Genomic DNA, 18442 nt, shown 5'->3' on the forward strand with positions numbered 1-18442 from the left:
TGGACCAGAAATTGCAGTCCTACATATTTACGTTAGAGAAATGAAAGTGTATATTCACACAAAAACATCCACATTGGTTTTATAACAGCAATATTCTTAATTGTCAAAAAACTGGAAATATATCAAATATTATTCAGTAAGTAAATAGATAAACTGATGTAGGTTCATACAACAAAATATCATTCTGCAATTAAAAAATGTGAATTATTGTTAGACACAGTGTCTTAGTCTACTTCTACTGCTATAGCAAAATACCTTAAACTAGGTAATTTACAAACAATAAAAATTTATTTCTTACTGTTCTGGAAAGTGGGAAGTCCAGCATCAAGGCATCAGCAGATTTAATGTCTGGTGAATACTGCTCACTGCTTCCAAAATTGTGCCTTCTTGCTATTTCCTCACATGGCAGAAGAGGGCAAAAAGGAGTGAATATTGTGTTCTCACATGGCAGAAGGGATGAAAGGGCAAAAGGCACTAGAACACTCCATTCAAGCTCTTTTAAGAGAGCACAAATCTATTATGAGGACAAAGCCCTCAGGATTTAATCACTTCCTTTAAACAATACAAAAAAAAAAAAAAAGAAGAAGAAGAAGAAGAAGAAAAAGAAAGCCCACCTCTTAATACCATCACCTAAGGGTTTAAGTTTCAACATAAAAATTTTAGAGAGATGCACGCATTCAAACCATGGCATACAACTACCTGAATAAATCTCAAGTGCATTATGCTAAGAACAAAAAAACATACAAATGATTTCATACTGCATACTTAACATTTTGCTTACATTTTGTGTGGCATTCTAAGGAAAAAACTAACAACAACAACTTTTGGAATGGAGAATAAATCAGTGGTTGCCAGGGGTGACAGGTGGTTGAGGATGGTTGAAGAACTACAAAAGTATAGTACAGGGGAAGTTTGGAGGAGAAGAGGGAATCATCCTGTATTCTAATTAGGTGGTGGTTACCTGACTTGGTAAGTTTGTCATACTCAAAAGAAAATGAATTTTACTGTGTCTAAATGTTTTTAAATAAATTTTAAAATGTACATTTAAACAAACAACAAAATATCATCAGAATGTTTCTAGTTCTCACCCCTGCCCTGATGCCCTGTAGATGGAGCACTTATCTCTCTTGCTTCTGTGGACTCTGTTCCCACATCACAGCCAAACTAATATTTTGACAACATCAATGAGATTTCATTCCTATGCTCAAAACTCTCCAAATCTCCCCCATTTTATTGAGAATAAAATCAGGGTCCTTAAATGATCTACAAGGGCCTTTATGATTTGCTCCTCCCCACCCTCCTTCCTATCCTGCAACTTTCCATTGGAACCATTCTCTCTGTTCCCTCTGCCTGGAAAAACTCTTCTCCAGATATTCACCCCCACCATCCTTTCCTCTCAATAGGGCCAAACCCAACCACTCTACTTAATGCTGAAAGGTGCCCCTACCCAGTACTCTCAATTCCCCTGCTCAACTTTCCTTTTTAAAAGTACATATCACCTTCCATTAAACCAATCCATATACTTCCACTTGGGTTGTTTATTGTCTTCCTTCTCCTAGGAGAACATAAAAAACAGGAAGACAAGGGTCTGTGCATGTTTTATTCACTAATGTAATCCAAGTACCCAAACAAAGATCGGCCATTGTAAAGGAGCTCTAGAAATGTGTGTGGGCTGAATAAGTAATTGAACATTGTGAAAACCTATAAGGTTTGCTAAGGACTATAAGGATATATAAAGTAATCCTTTAAAGACCTGTAAAAGCAAAATTATATTTGCCCTATATGACCTTGCACTTTCACTTGAAAAGCCATGGCCTCTTCTAAATGGCAAGATACAGAATATTTCTATTCTAGGCCCAGCACTGAATAATATCTTAAGCAAGCTGTCTTTTCCCTAGGCCTGTGATTTGTTCTATAAAATACAATATTTGAAAAAAATATATTTCAAGGTCTTCTGTAGACTTAGAAGATGTACATATAGACTTTGCACATTAGATCTGCCTCAGGAACTTTTATAAAACACTGATGCCTGGGCACCGTCTCTTCAGTCTTTGCAGGGTTAAGTATTGATCTATAGACAGGGTTGAGACCCACTGACCCAAAGAACATGGTTCAGCCATATTCAAAAGCCATCTTCCAAGCATGTAAGTTAACATATTCAGGTGCTTACTGCTAAAACTAAATGTTGATCACCAAATTGATCATATTCAGATGTGTTCTGTTGGCTTGATCAATGCCATTAATGCTGCAGATACTGGGGAGGGATATTAAGAGGCTGCATGGACAAGAGTAGACATAGCCAGGCTATGTAAGGGCTTCTTCCCATTTCACTGTGGCATCTGAGTACACTGGCTCCTTAAGCTGCTAGATAAATATCACATCTCACTTGTTTCTTCTCTGTGTCTATATGCTTAAAGCTAAGTAGGACATTTTCTTATGCCCACATGGGTGAATCTTAGTCATTTTCACATACTTTTAGGAACTGTTCAGGCCCTGTTCAGTAATCCCTTCAAGTTCTATGACTGTCATTGAATCTTTGATATGAAACTTCAGAATTCTTACATTCTAGCTCATCACACTTCTTCCAGAAATCTGAATGAAATCTACTGACTTCTGACACTGTTTTGAGACCACATTAGGAGAATAGAACCTGCTGCCCTCCCAGACCTTGAGAAGCTCAAATTCTGATAGCTGCCAACCAGAATTATCGGGTTAATGGCACCACCCCTTCCTGCTCTCAGAAGTGGTAGAAGCTTACATTTTGGAGAGCAGTGCCACAAGGACTGCATTTAAGAACTTCACAAAGCCAAGAAATTAGAAATAAAAATTTCAGTCAAACTAATGATTTGAAGAGTTCCATAATGCCCTGTTCTCCACTTGCTTTTTTTAAGAAAATAAAATTTCCAACTGTTTATTTTAACATGCTGCACAGAAAATTGAAAATATCTACCATTAATTTGTTTGAACTTCATTGCTTAGTTGTTTTAGCAGGTGCCGTGATCATTGCAATTGTGAAACACAAGAATATTCTATTTTCTTTTGTAAGGTAAGGCTCTGAGTCTCAGTAATCATTTGGAATGCACATAGACATTTTCCTTGTTTCTTAGTAAGGACTATACTCTAATGTGTGACATGTAAATTACAGACTGAACCACTTCCCTGCAACTGTGATTTCTCTCCTGATGCTCTTTTTCTTTTCTCTTTTCTTTATTTTTAAATGAAGAAGTATATAGTATACCTGTCAGATATCTTGGAAGGAAAACCTCAGTGTTAGTGATCAGTACTATTATTTGAGACAGCCATGAGGACACCCTGAGACTTACAGGGTATGGTAGGGAGAGAGTGAGAAGATTACTATGATGCTCGTTTCTCAGATTTGTACTCAACCTCAGAATGGATTGTGAAGTCCAAGCTTTAGGTGGCCAAATCCTACATATGGAAAAGGGAAACCATCATAAAAAAATACAATATGCATTGGTCTTCTTTGTACATGCCAAGCCATCAAGTTCGTCATAAAGTTAGGGCTGATTCAGAAACTATTCCAGTAACTGTCTGTTCCCTCTGCCTATTGGCCATGTTCTTCCCCCTAGACTTTTGCATATCTTACTTTTTCTGTCTGGAATGAGTGTAAATGTTCCCTTTTGAGAAATACATTCCCCACCAGCCAATCCAAAGAGTCTACAGATGGTGAAATGTAGGCTCCCTACTTGGCCTTTGGTGGTGTAGTTGAAAGGGGGCTACAGTTATTTCTCAGTGTTTGGCCACAGAAAAGCCATTATTGTGCGTAAATTTTCTATCTTGCTAGGCTGCCTGGTTCTGATCCTTTGGCTAGAAAGAGGAGTGCTTTGTCAAGGCTTTTCCTGTCTCTGTCCCTTGACATTTCTGGGTTGTCATCTTCTGCAGTCAAAGTCTGGGGGAACCTCAGGAACCCATTATCATGGCATTCCTTGAGTCCTGGGATCTCTAGCTGGTCTGCATTCTTTAGTGCACCTTTTCCTCATGCCTGTTTTATAGATAATCTCTGGTGGATTTAGTTGTACTTACTAGGAGGAATAAGTACATTGGCTCACCCTTCATGTTTTTGGAAGTCCCGAATTTTATTTTTAATTTGATTTTTAATTGGAAAAAGACGCAGATTCAACAGCGCCCTCATCTTAGCAGTTACTTGCTGCTATCAATGTCTTTCTTCTTAAAACAACCGTCATTTTTTGCTCAGGGAGATATCCAGCCGGCAACTGAGGAAGTTTGTGACAGCTCTTCCTCCCAGGTTCTCAGTGCTGACCTCAGATGGATGGCCGCTGTCCTGGGTTTTGAGATTTCTGTGTGCGCACACGGTTCTAACAGAGGAGAGAGAAGACTTAAGTCACAGTTAAGCCCAACGAGTTAAAGAAACAAACGTGAAAACCAAAACCAAGAGAGAAGGTCCAAACAAAGGGACAAGACTTGGAGGTCAAAGAGAGGACTGTTCTGAGTGATCAACAACATGGTAGACCACAAACAAAAATGAAATCGAGACAGGAAGCCAGAGGAGTGGCGCGCGACCCGTGGGGAGTGTGGGTGTTGCCAGGAGTGAGGGCTTGAATGTGGGAAAGTGGGTGAACAACTTCAGGGCTCAGACCTGCTGTACGCCAGAGAGAGAGGGAGGGGAGACCGACGGCAGGCGGCGAAAGAGAAATTTTGTCGGAGTCACCTATGCCTCTGGGCACGAACGAGCTGTAGAGCGGGATCCTCCAGCATCTGAGACTGGGGCCCGCCCTGGAGGAGGCAGGAGCCAGGCAGAAAGGCGGGAGCGTTGGCTAAGTGCTCCTGCGAGATCAGAGAGGACCGCGGGAGGGGACATCGGGCGGTCGCAGCGCACAGAGCTTGCCGGCCAGGGAGGAGCGAGTCTCCGTGGGCGCCACCGCCGCCGCCCCAGCCTGCGCGCCGCTCTCCTGGCGCGCGCCAGTCCGGCACTCTGCGAGCTGGGTCCTAGCACCACAGACTTACCCTTCGCCTGCACTTTGCGTCTTTCTTCTCTAGGCGCCCATCAACAATGGATGGCAACTCTCTGCTCTCGGTACCAAGGTAAGACCCGCTTCTTTCTTTGCCCGACACAGTGTCGATCAAACTGGGTTCCGCGCTGAGTCGCTCACCAACTTGCCCCAGAGCGCTTCGGTTTGCAGGGGGCTCCCAGGGAGGAGACAGGGGTCACTGCACTTGCAAGTAAGTCCGGCCAGCCTTGCTGGAGCTACAGGGGTCCTTGTCAACTGCCCCACAGGGCTCGATGCTCAGTGGGGCCTGCGCGCTGCAGTGGCACTGGGTGGGGTCGGCAGGGTGCCCGCCTCTAGGGCCCTGGGACGGAGGTCTGCTCTGACCTGGTTGGAGCCAGGAGCCGGACGTTCCGCGGACACAGCCTGGAGAGGTTTCACACCTTGTGGGGAGATAGACTCCAAGGTCTAAAACAGAAGGGAACCGGGCTAGGGCCAAGTACCGCCGTTTGCTGTCCATCCTGACCTGAGCGAGTGTCTGGGGCTGCTGGGATGGAGAAGATTACGCCTCGCCCCCGACCCACACCTAGACTGCCCCAAAGCAGGACAGAAAAGACCTCGGTCGCCGGTAGTCCCACTGTCCTCCGCTGTCCCCACACCCCCTTCCAGTCTGCGAGTTCCTTAACACCTTTGGCTTTGCTCGTCCCCTACACTGGGGGAGGGTCAGGGACGCCACCCCAGGAGCTGCCAGGTGCAAGTAACGTGTTTTTCGGGGTGTGTTTCTTTCTCCTCTTTTTTGCCCCTGTTCCGCACTCCTTTGAACTCAGTCCTTTGCGAATTTAAATACCTGGGAATTTTGTATCTTTCCCATAAAAGTCTGGGTAAATCGGGGCGGTGGTGCTGGTCCTGCTCCCACCGCCCCCCAACCCCCCGTTGGGCAGGTGGCGTTTGAGCTTTTTGCGCTCGCTGGGCGCGGAGCGTTCGCGCCAGGAGCAGAGGATGCTGTTGCTCCCAGGGAGAGGGTGCCCCGGCTGCAGCGCTGCCCCTCCTGTCCTAGACAGCGGCTTAGCGTGGCTCTTCCTGCCATCCTTACTCCCTCCTTTCCCCAAGCAAACAGCTAGCTGGCTTCTAGAGGAGAGCACCAGGCAGGTCCTGGAATAAACACTTTAAGTTCGGATTCTTGGAGAGCAGCAAAATCCAGTATCCACTGGCCAGGGCACACATGTAGTGATACTACATTGCCAAGGAGCCGAGATGCGGGTGGGAGGGGAGGTGGGGGTGGCCGAGGAGGAGAGAGACTGCTTTCCAAAGGCTTTGTAGGCTGCCATCTAGAGACTTGAACTGTGTGTATTCGGCGATGAAATAGCGCTTTCTCGGCTCCACAAGCACTTCCTCCTTAAGCATCCCTTCGCCGCGGGGGTAGCAAATGGCTCAGAAAAGGCCCGCGGTGATTTCTGTGCACCCGCTGAAGCAGCTATTAAGTGAAGTCTCTATCTCCACTCTCCCGACCCCTGCCCCAACCGAACGGGATCAAACGACCACCACTAAGTCTTTCCATGCTGCCGATTTTTTTTCTTTTTTAACTTAAAAAAATTGCTAGTGGTATTTAAGCAAAGGCATTAAGGCGTTTGGAAAGTCAAGTAAATTGGAGGCTCACTTTCTTCAGCCGTCTATTCTACTGTCTAGGGCAAATTGGCATCAGAATTGAAATGGTGAATTGACTGGTCCTGATCTTCCAATAGAGATTTTGGATAACAGAGTGATTGCTTTAATCCGGTTTTATAGACAATATAGCTGTGCCTGAATGCTGACTATATTTCTGTTCAAATTCTGGAACATTTTCTAAAATCCTAGAAACACATTATGCCAGTAATTTATTAAAGTTATTTCTGTCTCAGTGCTGTAAATAACCTTATAAAGAGCACAGCAACTGTGATGATACTGCTCTGAATCTTGTAGTAGCCTATTAAAATGTTAATATAAGTTTAATATCAAAGGCAGCAAACTAAACTTTTTGAACATGACTTTTTATCAATTTCCACAAATCAGTGTAGTAATTTCAGGTATTGTCTTAGCATTCTTAATCTTGCAAATTAACTCCTATACATGAGTTGATTCAATCCTCTATTGCACTGAGTATAAGAAACATCATTTCTTTTCTATAAGACTGAATTGAAAGCCATAGAGATTGATATGCAAACGTAAATTAAAATTTTTAATGGTGTAGACAAATCATGTATTAGTCATGCTACTTGTCCACAAAACATTGTATTTTAAAGAATTGGTGATTGTATATTCTACACAAGCTTTTCCAAGAAAACGGCAATGATCAGCAAATATCAAATTGTTATTGGTCAAGGCTTGCGATGTTCAATCTGAAAACATTTTTGGTATCTAATAAAATTAAGTCGGTGGTTATAAATCATGGTTTCTCTTAAGAATTACAAAACAATTTAAGACATTCTATTTAATAATTAAACAGAGAAAACTAAATGATTTAATAACATTAATTATAGAATACTTTTTATGTTGGCTTTTTTCATTTTCTTAGAATTTTCTATTAAACACAAGCATAGATTACTGAAATTTCAATCAAGCCATATTCTGTGAAGACTAATATTAAAACTTAATTTGACTATTATGCTTTAGAAACTGTAAAGCATTTTTTTAGAGAAAATGTTTTGGGTTCTTTGAGTTATAATACTATATTCCGTTCCTTCAGTGAAAACTCCAATTCGTTTTCACTATGAATATTTTCCCTTTTATGTAGATTACATCACAGATTTCTTAAAAGCACTAGTTATCAAAGCTGGAAGATATCTTCAATAAGGAAACTGAGCTGTGCAGAGATTAAATGTTGCCATGTTAGTTACAGTATAGATCCAGAATCCAAGCGTTTTCTGATTAGTAGTCCAATTCAAGAAAAAAAAAAAATTAAGGGGAAATTTGTTTTAATATAACAGCTTTGATAGAGGTTCTTTAGTCATCTGTTTTATGAAAAAGTTATTTGATTTGCTAAGTCACAAAATTAGATACCAGAAAAATAAAAAAAGACTCAAAGGGCTTCCGTCCAGTGTGTTCTAAAGCACATTGTATTACAATGCAGTAGTTTCCCCTCACAGGAAAAAAAAAACAAAATGTTGGTAACTAGTGTGTGTGTATAGTAAGGCATTATAAAGTGTTATGTAATAGATTAAATTATTTGATCGTCACATCCTTGTGAGTCAATTATGACAGATATTACTATCTCCATTTCCTAGCTGAAAGGAAATTAAATAAAGCAAATAATTGTATTTTTAAAAATCCTTACAAATTGTATGTAGTGGAGCGAGGTCATCCGCAACATTTTTCTGCCTTCAAGTCCAGTTTTCTCTTGTGTAGTGATCGAAAAATCCATACTTTCATTTAAATGGAGGGAAAAAGAAATTTTGGTACACAATTTGGACAAACACTGACATCAGTAGAACACATGGGGCAGCCTAAAAGCAAGCCATCTTCTAAAGCCAACAAGTACTAAATAAATAAATATATATATATATATATATATATATATATATATATATATAGGCAAACAGAAATAGTTTGTCACCTTGACTATATCTAAGCTTGAATTTGAATGTTATGAGGGTTCCTTATTTTCTGAACATTTGCATTATTATACTATATTGTTTTACTTTTTGTTTGGTTTACTGGATTCTATTTCAATAATAAAATTTTTATGTGACACTTCAAATGATAAAATCAAAATTCATCAGATGTGAACTTTTGAAAATATAATTTATATTTATTTTCTCTGTGTGTAATAATGTATATAGGCTTCCTGTCATTTTGTTTCAGCCAATTCAAAGTTTAACGCAGACACATTTCACTAAAACTCATCCAAATCTCAGGATTTTACCTCTCAGCATGTTAGTTCCAGGAAAAAAAAAAAAATTTGTTTTAAATGGAACAACCCAATACTGTATATTAGACTACGATCTTCCATCACCAAGTTTTTATGGAAAGGTTAACTGATTTTAGACTTATACAAAAGGAGAAACTTAACAGCACTTTTATTCTTCTTTATCCTATCTCTGAAAAACGTTCAGAAATGATTGATCCATTTCTCTTAACAAGTTGAGTGACAAAATACTGCCTTAAGAGTATGCTTAACTTCATTCTCTGTCATGGAATCCCAGCTGTCTTCAAGGCCAGCTCTGAGCTGTGACCACATTTTCCAAGTTTCACTCTCTTTTCAGAGTAATACTGCCCAAGAGCTACAATTTCCTGTAGAGAAACAAACTGGGAATTAGAAAGTCCTGGTGTTTCAAACTCTGAGGGTCCACCTTGTTGCTGGGTTGTGAATACCTGATGAAGAGACTGGAATTCTGAAGGAAATTTCCAATCAGGAAAAAAGCTTAAAAGAGCAACATTAAAACTACAATTAGTTACTGGCAGCTTCTCTGGGACCTTGCTACATCATCTGGTAAATGGGCCCTTACAATCATCTCATGAATGAATGACTAGGAAAACATTTTAGTTTACAAATGGCCTCCTTTGGTGGTGGTACTTAGCTCCTTTGAATTGAGTTTTTTTCTCGGTGTTAGAGTTACAGCTACAAATAATTGTAAAGAGGGGAAGAGGAAGAAGTGATGTATTTGATATTGATATTTGTGGTTTTGTTTGTTTGTTTGTTTGTTTGTGATGGAGTTTTGCTCTTGTTGCCCAGGCTGGAGTGTGATGGCGCGATCTTGGCTCACTGCAATATCCACCTCTCGGGTTCAAGCGATTCTCCCACCTCAGCCTCCCGAGTAGATGGGATTTCAGGCGCCCACCACCAGGCCCGGCTAATTTTGTATTTTTAATAGAGACCTGGTTTACCATGTTGGTCAGGCTGGTCTCTAGCTGACCTCAAGTAATCCACCAGACTTAGCCTCCCAAAGTGCTGGAATTACAAGTGTGAGCCACAGGCCCAACCCTGTGTTTGATATTTGGAAACCTGGTGCTTAATCCTGTTCTGTAATTAATAGCTGAGACTTCCTGGGCAAGTTATCTGACCTGTTACTTCTTTGCCTCCTCCTGGATGGACTGATGTGTATCTTGGATATACTCATCTTCTAGGTGCCTCTTGCTTTAGTCTTCTATAATGTCTCAACCTGTTTTGTAGCCGGGACTCTCCCTTGAGTATGGCATGGATAAATGTCTTACTCTCTTGAAAGACGGGGGGCGCGTGAAATCAAGGCATTTAAAAGAACTGAAGCAACACACGCCCATCCAAAAGAAAGCTTGTCTTAGAGAACTGGGTTGTATTGTTTTTAATGTTCCCCCAGAGGTGGAAAGACGCAGTATGCTTACAGAAACTTTTTTGTAAAGAAGACAGCACAGTAAATAAGATCCCCGTTCTGTCACATATTAGTGATTGGTTATCTACTCTGAGGCAAAATGCTTACCTACTGTGTGATTTACTGTCATCATCTGGGAAGTGTAAAAACTACCTCAGACCTTTAAAAAGGATGTCAGGCTTGAGATAGTATTATGAAGTACAATAAATAGTGAGTCTTTAGCAATAGCTTTCCATCATACTAAATGGACTCCTCTAAATAGGATTGTTTTATGATAGGTTTTTAGATCAATTCTGGTGAATAGCTCAGGTAACTCAGACTTAAAGTTGACTTTATCTGATATTAGCATAGATACGCTTTCTTCCTTGTGACTTATTTTCTTAAATCTATCTCTTCAAATTTAAGTTGTTTCCTCTAGATAGGGTATCATATCTTACCTTTTTATCTCATATAAACATTTCTTTTTTTCTTTTTAATTAATGTGTTGGACCATTCACATCTGTTAAGATTATAGATAGGGATAAATTAAAGTCTGGCAGCTAGCTATTTTCTACCTGTGTTATCTGTTTTTATTCTTTCTTAAAATTTCTGCCTTGCTTTGGGTTAAATGAGAATATTTTATGATTCTATTTTACTTTACTGATTTATTATTTAACTTTTGATTTAAAAAATGTGATTGCTCTAGGATTTAGAAGTTTCTTTTTATTATTAAGCAGTACCTATCTTCAAATTTTAGCATACCACTTCACAACCAGTGTGAGGTTTTTACAAGTATACATTCCAAATTACCTCCTCTGATTCGTTGTGCTAGTATCATCATATATTTTATTTTTATAAATGCCGTAAACACATTATATTTTGCTTTAAATTGCCATATATTTTTCGAACAATTAGAAATATGAAAAAATACCTTCATTTATTCCATTTCTGAAATTTCGTTTGCATAGTTCCGATTTTCTGCCTGCTATTAATGTCTTCTGTCCAAAGAGCTTCTTGAATTTGTGACTTCATGGCTGTTATTAATTCTGAAAGAACATTCAGCCATAATTTCTTCAAATGATTTTCATATCCTGTTCTGTTTTTTTCTTTTCCTTCTAGAATTTTAATTGCGCATATTTTAGAATACAGATCTTGTATGTTCTCTTCTAATTTCTGTTTCCGTTTTTGTTTTTTTCAGATGGATAACTTGCATTGACCTATCTTTAAGTTCATTGATTCTTTCCTTACCTGAGTTCATTCTGCTGATAAATTTTTTGAAGATATTCTTTGTCTGGTTACCACGTTTTACATTTTTAGCATTTACATTTAGTTTTATCTTATAGTTCTTATCTCTCTGCTGTAACTACTCATGTGAGCTTGCATGCTGTCTACCTTTTCCACCAGAATCATTAAAATTATAATCATGATTTTTAAGTACCTGCCAAATAGTTCCAACATCTGTGCCATACCTAGGTCTGGTTCTGTTTGTTGCTTCATCCCTTGGAAGTGTTTTCCTTTTTTCCTTGCTTTTTCATAGGGCTTCTAATTTTTTGTTAAAAGCCAAAAATCTGTGTAAAATAATACTATCACCAAATAGAAACTGGAAGTCAGTGTTATATTTCCATGTTAAAGATGAGGAACCAAGACTGAGAAAAATCAAATGACTAGTCGAAGGTTACTCAAGTAGTGAGTAACAGAGACTTACAGTGAGATCTAGGATTTCAAACTCGAAGTTCAACTCCATCACTGTTTCTCTCTGTTTTCTGATGCGTGTACATTTCCTCCCTGGAGTCCTCCAAGACCTTCTCATGCCACATAGCTTTGTTTATTTCAGATATTTTTGACTCCATATTCTAAGAAAGTCATTGAAGCAAATGAGAAAAAAAAAAAAAAAGGTTCCTCCCTGTGATTATCTTACTATGTAATCTCAAGATACCACTTTTTTTTTTTTCTTGAATGTCTTTTGATTCAATCTTTCTCAAAATATGGTCTCTGAATTAAAAGCAGCTACAAAGATGGGTGGATGCTATAAGAGGCTTTGACACAGCCACAGGAAGCAATGGAAACACAGGGTGTGACAGCCAACAAAGTTAAGCATGCGAATTAGAAAGTTTGTATCTGTTCCCAATACAGCTGAGAATCCAGACACTGAAGCCTCTACCTGCACGTGGGGCCACATTTCTGCGTGAGATAGAAGAGGTGATATTTTCTTCCACATAATTTAAGATAGTTTTTCTCTAAAAAATAAAAATAACATGCAGACCAATGTGCCTCCTTTTAACTACATATTACAAAGCCAAATTATTGAAATAGTGTTTGAACTTGTTAGAGTATCCATGGCTTTAGAAGCACAGTTAGTTCAAAACATCATAAAGGTATCATATTGCTTTTCTATTGCTGCTTTTAAAAATTTTCAGAAAATTAGGGGCTTAAAACAATAAATGTATCATCTCATGGTTTTGTAGGTCAGAAGTCTGACATGGATCTCACATATAAAATCAAGGTGTGGTATAAAATCAAAGTGTGGCCAGGGCTGCATTTCTTTCTGGAGGTTTCACAGAAGAAACGGTCTCATTGCCATTTCGAGGTTCCAGAGGCTACTTATATTGCTTGCCTCATAAACACCTTTCTCCAGCTACAAAGCTAGTGATGGAGGGTTGAGTCCTTTTCTCACATCACATCATCTGACTTCTGACCCCCTCTTCTGCATCCCTCCTTTACTTTCAATAAACCTTGTGATTACATCAGGTCACCTAAATAATCCAGCATAACCTTTCTCTATTACAATCGGCTGGCTAGTAAATTTATTCCATCTTGAACCTTGATTTTTCTTTGTCATATAATGGCACATATACTACAAGTTTCAGGAATTAAGATATGGACATTTTTGAGGAAGTTCATTATTCAGTCTACCACAGGCATTAATTGAACTAAAAACTGATCATGCTGGCCATCAAATGACACATGAAATTCTACTAGGACTAATTTCTTTCTTATTTCTTTCTCCTTGTTTCCTTCTTTCTTTCTTTATTAAATAAAAAAGAAAAGAGACAAGGCTATTTGTTCCTCCTCTGAGAAATGTGAGTAATTCAGTGTGATTGAGCAGAGATAACTGCTGAAGATTATTCAAGAACACGAAACCAGATCAGAACAGACCTGGAAACCCTACAAAATTCACTCTTTGGCATATGTTTATTGCAGTACTCAGCAGTGCTATTCAGCAAGTTTTCCAATTTTGCTCCTAAGTATAGGGAAGGATCGTACTTGCTCTTCTTGATATAAGAAACAGTGACATGGTATGATTTGGCCAATGCAAAGCACACAGAAGGGATATGTGTCTCTTCCGATGTAAGTGTTAAAGATCTCATGTGTGACTTGCTTCATTTCTCTTAATTTCTGCCATGGTGACTAACAGATTTCAGATCGTGGCTGTTCCAGCAGCTTGGTTTTCAGAATGAGGTTGACTTGGAGCAGAGTCCCAAGCCAATCCATGATAGACATGTAGCATGAGTAAGAAATAGAAACAAACCTTTGTGGTCTTAATCCCCTGGGATTTTGGAATTGTGTTATATTTCGGTATAACCTAGACTATCCTGCCTGACCCTGCTGCCCTCAGGGTCGAAATGGTAGGTGATCAGATGGGCTTTTCACTGGCTTGTGAAGATTTCCAAAGGATCTTACAGAACTGTATTTTTGCTCTAGAATTCCAAAGACCCTCATCACTACCTAACAGCATATTCCTGGATGTACTGATATGAAGATGAGGTTGGAAAAGGGAAGAAATGAGTTTCACCCTGATCAGTTGTGCAAGTGGTCAGGAAGTTTGTCCTGTGGACCAACTCTAAATAATAACAATTAATACTATGGCCTGTAGGCTTCTCCTCCTCGGGATAAGGCATGTGAACTGGGAATCACACTTATCCTGTTGTCAATTCACACATTGCCCATTTCACAGTCCGCAAGCTTCTGCTATTTAGGGATGGAATGATGTTGTATCATATACATTTTTAACTCTTGCAAGTGCAATGCTACATGATCATTTTCCTTTTTTTTAATTCTTTCATTTCTCTGTCATCCTCATATGATTAAATATATGATAAACATATGTAACATACATTTATTATACATTATACTTTCCTATATACAATATATACACACATAACTTTATAAGTTTTTTTTACAAAATCCAACACACCATAATTTATAAGCCTCTTAAGAGATTTTAAAAGGTTATTTTGACTCCAGAATTTTCAAGATAAACAATGACATTAGATCCTAAACCTCACATTAGATGCATCTGTGCTGCACAGGGGTTGACCAAACACTGATTGTGGTAGCATGTCAATAAGAGTAAGAAGAAGATTCAAGAGTCAATTGTCAGGCAACATTTATTGAGCAGACATTCTCTTCTGACACCTTCAAGACTCTCAATAGAGTAAGAAAGACCCAGTTCCTGCCTTCCTTACATTAACAGTGTGTAGGTCCAAGTGCACAGGGGGTACAGCTGGGACCATAAATCAAAGGATGTAAGGAGACATGCTAGGAAGTAGATATCCAGGACACCAGGAAGCTCATACTCCTTCCACTCTGAAATTAGCTTTTCATTTCTTGAGTGATCTCTCTCAAACTAACCAAGCTGATCAGTCCTCTTATTTAATTCTTGGGAGCATTTGGCATAATTGACAGGTGACCACCTAACTTAAAGTTATTTCTTCCTAAAAAGAGACTCACCTATGCAATATAGGCACACTTATAAAAAGGCAAACGTGCCTTTTAAAATAGCAAGTGCTATTCTCTGTGCTGGGAAAATAGGAACCCATTGGATATGGGATATTAGAATTAAAAAGGACTTGAATGCAGATCATCTTACCCAGACCTCTTCCTTTGCAGATGAAGAAACCAAAGTCAAGAAAAAAAATGAATTACTAAAATCACGCAACTATTTAGAGATAAAGCCAAGAATAAAATGATATACAGCTAATTGTACTTAACACTGCATTGGGTTTATTTTTTTAAAAAAATAATAATAAATCTCCAAAACAAAATTAGAAGCACTTAAAATTTTCTAGTATGGCAAAACATGTCTATCATCCACATCTAAATATCTTCTTTCCTTTTCCTGAAGAAACGATAATGTCTATATAATTCCCCATGTCTTTATTTCACTTCAGCTGCCAGAGTTCCTGGAAACAAATTCAAAGCTCAATTATAACAACAGAAGTTTATGACCTGAATATCTGTGTTGTTCTTAACCATGATATTGACCTCTTATTATAATTTCTATTATTTTCAGCACTGAAATCTAACTTATGTTTTTCCACTTTATTGTATATATATTTTTTCTTTTAGCTATTACAAATTCCTAGAGAAACAAGATGAAAAGCAGATATACCCCAGTGATATTGTAGGCTTGGTTCCGACCAATACAATAAAGTAAATATCATAATGAAATGAGGCGCAATTTTTTTTTTGTTTTCCAGGGTATACAAAAGTTACGTGTACACTATAGTGTAGTATATGAAGTGTGCAATAGCATTATATGTCCAGTTACAATGTACGTATCTTAATGGTAATGATCATCTGAACCTTGAGCAAGTTCTGATCTTTTTGCTGGTAGCAGGTCTTGCCTTGATGTTGATGGCTGCTAACTAATCAGGGTGGTTGTTGCTGAAGATTGGGGTGGATGTGCAAATTTCTTAAAATAAGAAAACAAAAATGCTTTCTCCATAGATTGACTCTGCTTTTCATGAAAGACTCCTCTGCAGCATACTTTGCTGTTTGATAGCATTTTACCCATGGTAGAACTTTCAAAATTAGAATCAAACCTCAAAAGCTCTGTTACTGGTTTATCAGTTAAGTTTATGCACTTAGAATACTTTATCAACTAAGTATTTTAAACTCTTTGTGATCATTTCAACAATGTTCTTAGCATCTTCATCAGGAGTAGCTTCCATCTCAAAAAAAAAACCACAATTTATTTGCTCATCCATAAGAAGCAATTCCTCATTTGTTCAAGTTTTATCATGAGATTGCAGCAATTTAGTCACATCTTCAGACTCCATTTATAATTCTAGTTTTCTTATTATTTTTATTACATTTGCAATTACTTTCACCACTGGAGTCTTGAACCCCTCAATATCATCCATGAAAGTCAAAATCAACTTCTTCCAGACTCTCATTAATGTTGATCGTTCAACCTCCTCATGAATCATGAAATGTTCATAATAGCATCTAGAATGGTGAATTCTTCCTAGATTTTTAATTTACTTTGCCCCTGTCCACCAGAGGAATCACTATGTATAGCAACTGTACCCTTATAAAACGTTTTCTTTAATTTTTTAAAATATGGAATGCTTCAAGAATTTTCATGTCGTCCTTGTGCTGGGGCCATGCTAATCTTCTTGGTATCATTCTGCTTTAAGTAAATGTGCTGTCAAAGCCAGCACAAAATGTACTTTTTAAATCATAAGACTTGAAAATAAAAATTTCTCCTTGATCCATGGGCTGCAGAATGGATACTATGCAAGCAGGCATAAGAACAACATTAGTTTTCTTGTACAACTTCATCAGAGCTCTTGGATGACCAGGTGTTTTGTCAATGAGCAGTAACATTTTGCCAGAAATACTTTTCTAAGCAATAGGACTCAGTAGGCTTAAAATATAGAGCAAACCGTGCTGTGAACAAACATGCCGTCATCCAGGCTTTGTTCCATTTATAGAGCATGGTAGAGTAGATTTATCATCATTCTTAAGGGCCCTGTGATTTTTGGAATAGTAAATGAGCATTGGCTTCCACTTCAGCTTGTCTTCTGAAGTTTTGAAGCCAGACATTGACTTCTCCTCTCTAGCTATGGAAGTCCTAGATGGTATTTTGTTCTAATGTAAGAATTTTTCATTTACATTGAAAATATTTTGTTAAGTGAAGCCACCTTCACTAGAGATCTTAGCTAGATCTTCTGGATAACTTTCTGTAGCTTCTCCATCAGCACTTGCTGCTTTACTTTACACTTTAATGTAGGGAGACAGTTTCTTTCCTTAAACCTCAGGAACCAACCTCTGCTAGCTTCAAACTTTTCTTCTGCAGCTTCCTCACCTCTCCCAACTTTCACAGAATTGAAAAGAGTGAGGGCCTTGCTCTGGATTAGGTTTTGCCTTAAGGGAATGTTATGGTTGGTTTGATTGTGTGACCTGAACACTTAGACTTTCTTCGTAACAGCAATTAGGCTGTTTATTTTTCTTATCATTCGTGTATTCCCTGGATTAACACTTTTAATTTCCTTCAAGCACTTTTCCCTTTGCATTCAGAATGTTGCTAACTGCTTGATTCAAGAGGCGTAGCTTTTGGCCTGTCTCGGCTTTCAATATCCCTTCTCTACTTCATCATATCCAGTTTTAGATGTAAGGTGAGATATGTGTGACTTTTCCTTTCATTTGAAGACTTAGAGACCATTTTAGAGTCATTAATTGGCCTAATATCAATATTATTTTGTCTTGGGGAATACAGAGACCCAAGGAGAGGAAGAGAGAAGGGGTAACTTTCAGTCGGTGGAGCAGTCAGAACACACATTTGTTGATTAAGTTTGCCTTCTTGTACTGCCATGGTGTGTGGTGCTCCAAAATAATTTTAATAGTAATATCAAAGATAACTAATCACAGATCACCATAATAGCTGTAATGCTAATAGTGACAAATTTTGAAATATTGCACGAATTTTCAAAATATGACACAGACACATTAAGGGAACACATGCTGTTTGAAAAAATGATGCTCATAGAATTACTGAATGCACAATTTCCACAAACCTTCAATTTATAACAAACACAGTATCTCCAGAACATAGTAAAGTTTAGTAAAATAAGATATCCATCATTAAATTAATCACTCTATTAATCAATCATTTTCTTTAAAGTAACAGAAAAAAATAATTTTCCTGTGGCAAGTTGAAGCTCATAAAAATTATGGTCTATTCATATTTAATTTGACTTTAATGAAAAACTGCATATAAAAAATTATAAGTAGTTTATAACTATTAGTGCATTAAAGTAAAATCAACTGTTTAAAATAAATATATGGTAATATAGAATGCTAAAGTTTTGTTGGATATTTTTCTCAATTATTAATTAAGCATATTACATACACATTTTAAATACACATGCATATATAAGATATCAGCGT

At 38.2% G+C, this 18442-nt stretch overlaps 1 protein-coding gene and 1 non-coding gene across 5 annotated transcripts in view; one reads left to right on the forward strand and one right to left on the reverse strand.

The window, feature by feature from the left end:
* The first annotated feature begins 4201 nt into the window (after positions 1-4201).
* The window catches only part of SPHKAP (SPHK1 interactor, AKAP domain containing), a 163363-nt gene continuing 149122 nt past the window's right edge, over positions 4202-18442 (forward strand). For 2 of the 4 annotated variants that reach the window (XM_074398926.1, XM_003925454.4), the window contains exon 1: positions 4202-5064. In XM_074398926.1, the coding sequence (XP_074255027.1) occupies positions 5037-5064 (28 nt within the window). In that variant the 5' untranslated portion in view covers positions 4202-5036. The remainder of the gene's footprint in view (positions 5065-18442) is intronic. The other 2 variants (XM_074398927.1, XM_003925453.4) reach the window with 1 other exon arrangement.
* LOC120364411 (U6 spliceosomal RNA) lies at positions 16607-16713 on the reverse strand. The gene has a single exon (XR_005579673.1). It is a non-coding gene; the product is annotated as a U6 spliceosomal RNA (small nuclear RNA).

Source organism: Saimiri boliviensis, chromosome 5 (assembly GCF_048565385.1).
Source record: "Saimiri boliviensis isolate mSaiBol1 chromosome 5, mSaiBol1.pri, whole genome shotgun sequence".
Classification (NCBI taxonomy): Eukaryota; Metazoa; Chordata; class Mammalia; order Primates; family Cebidae; genus Saimiri; species Saimiri boliviensis.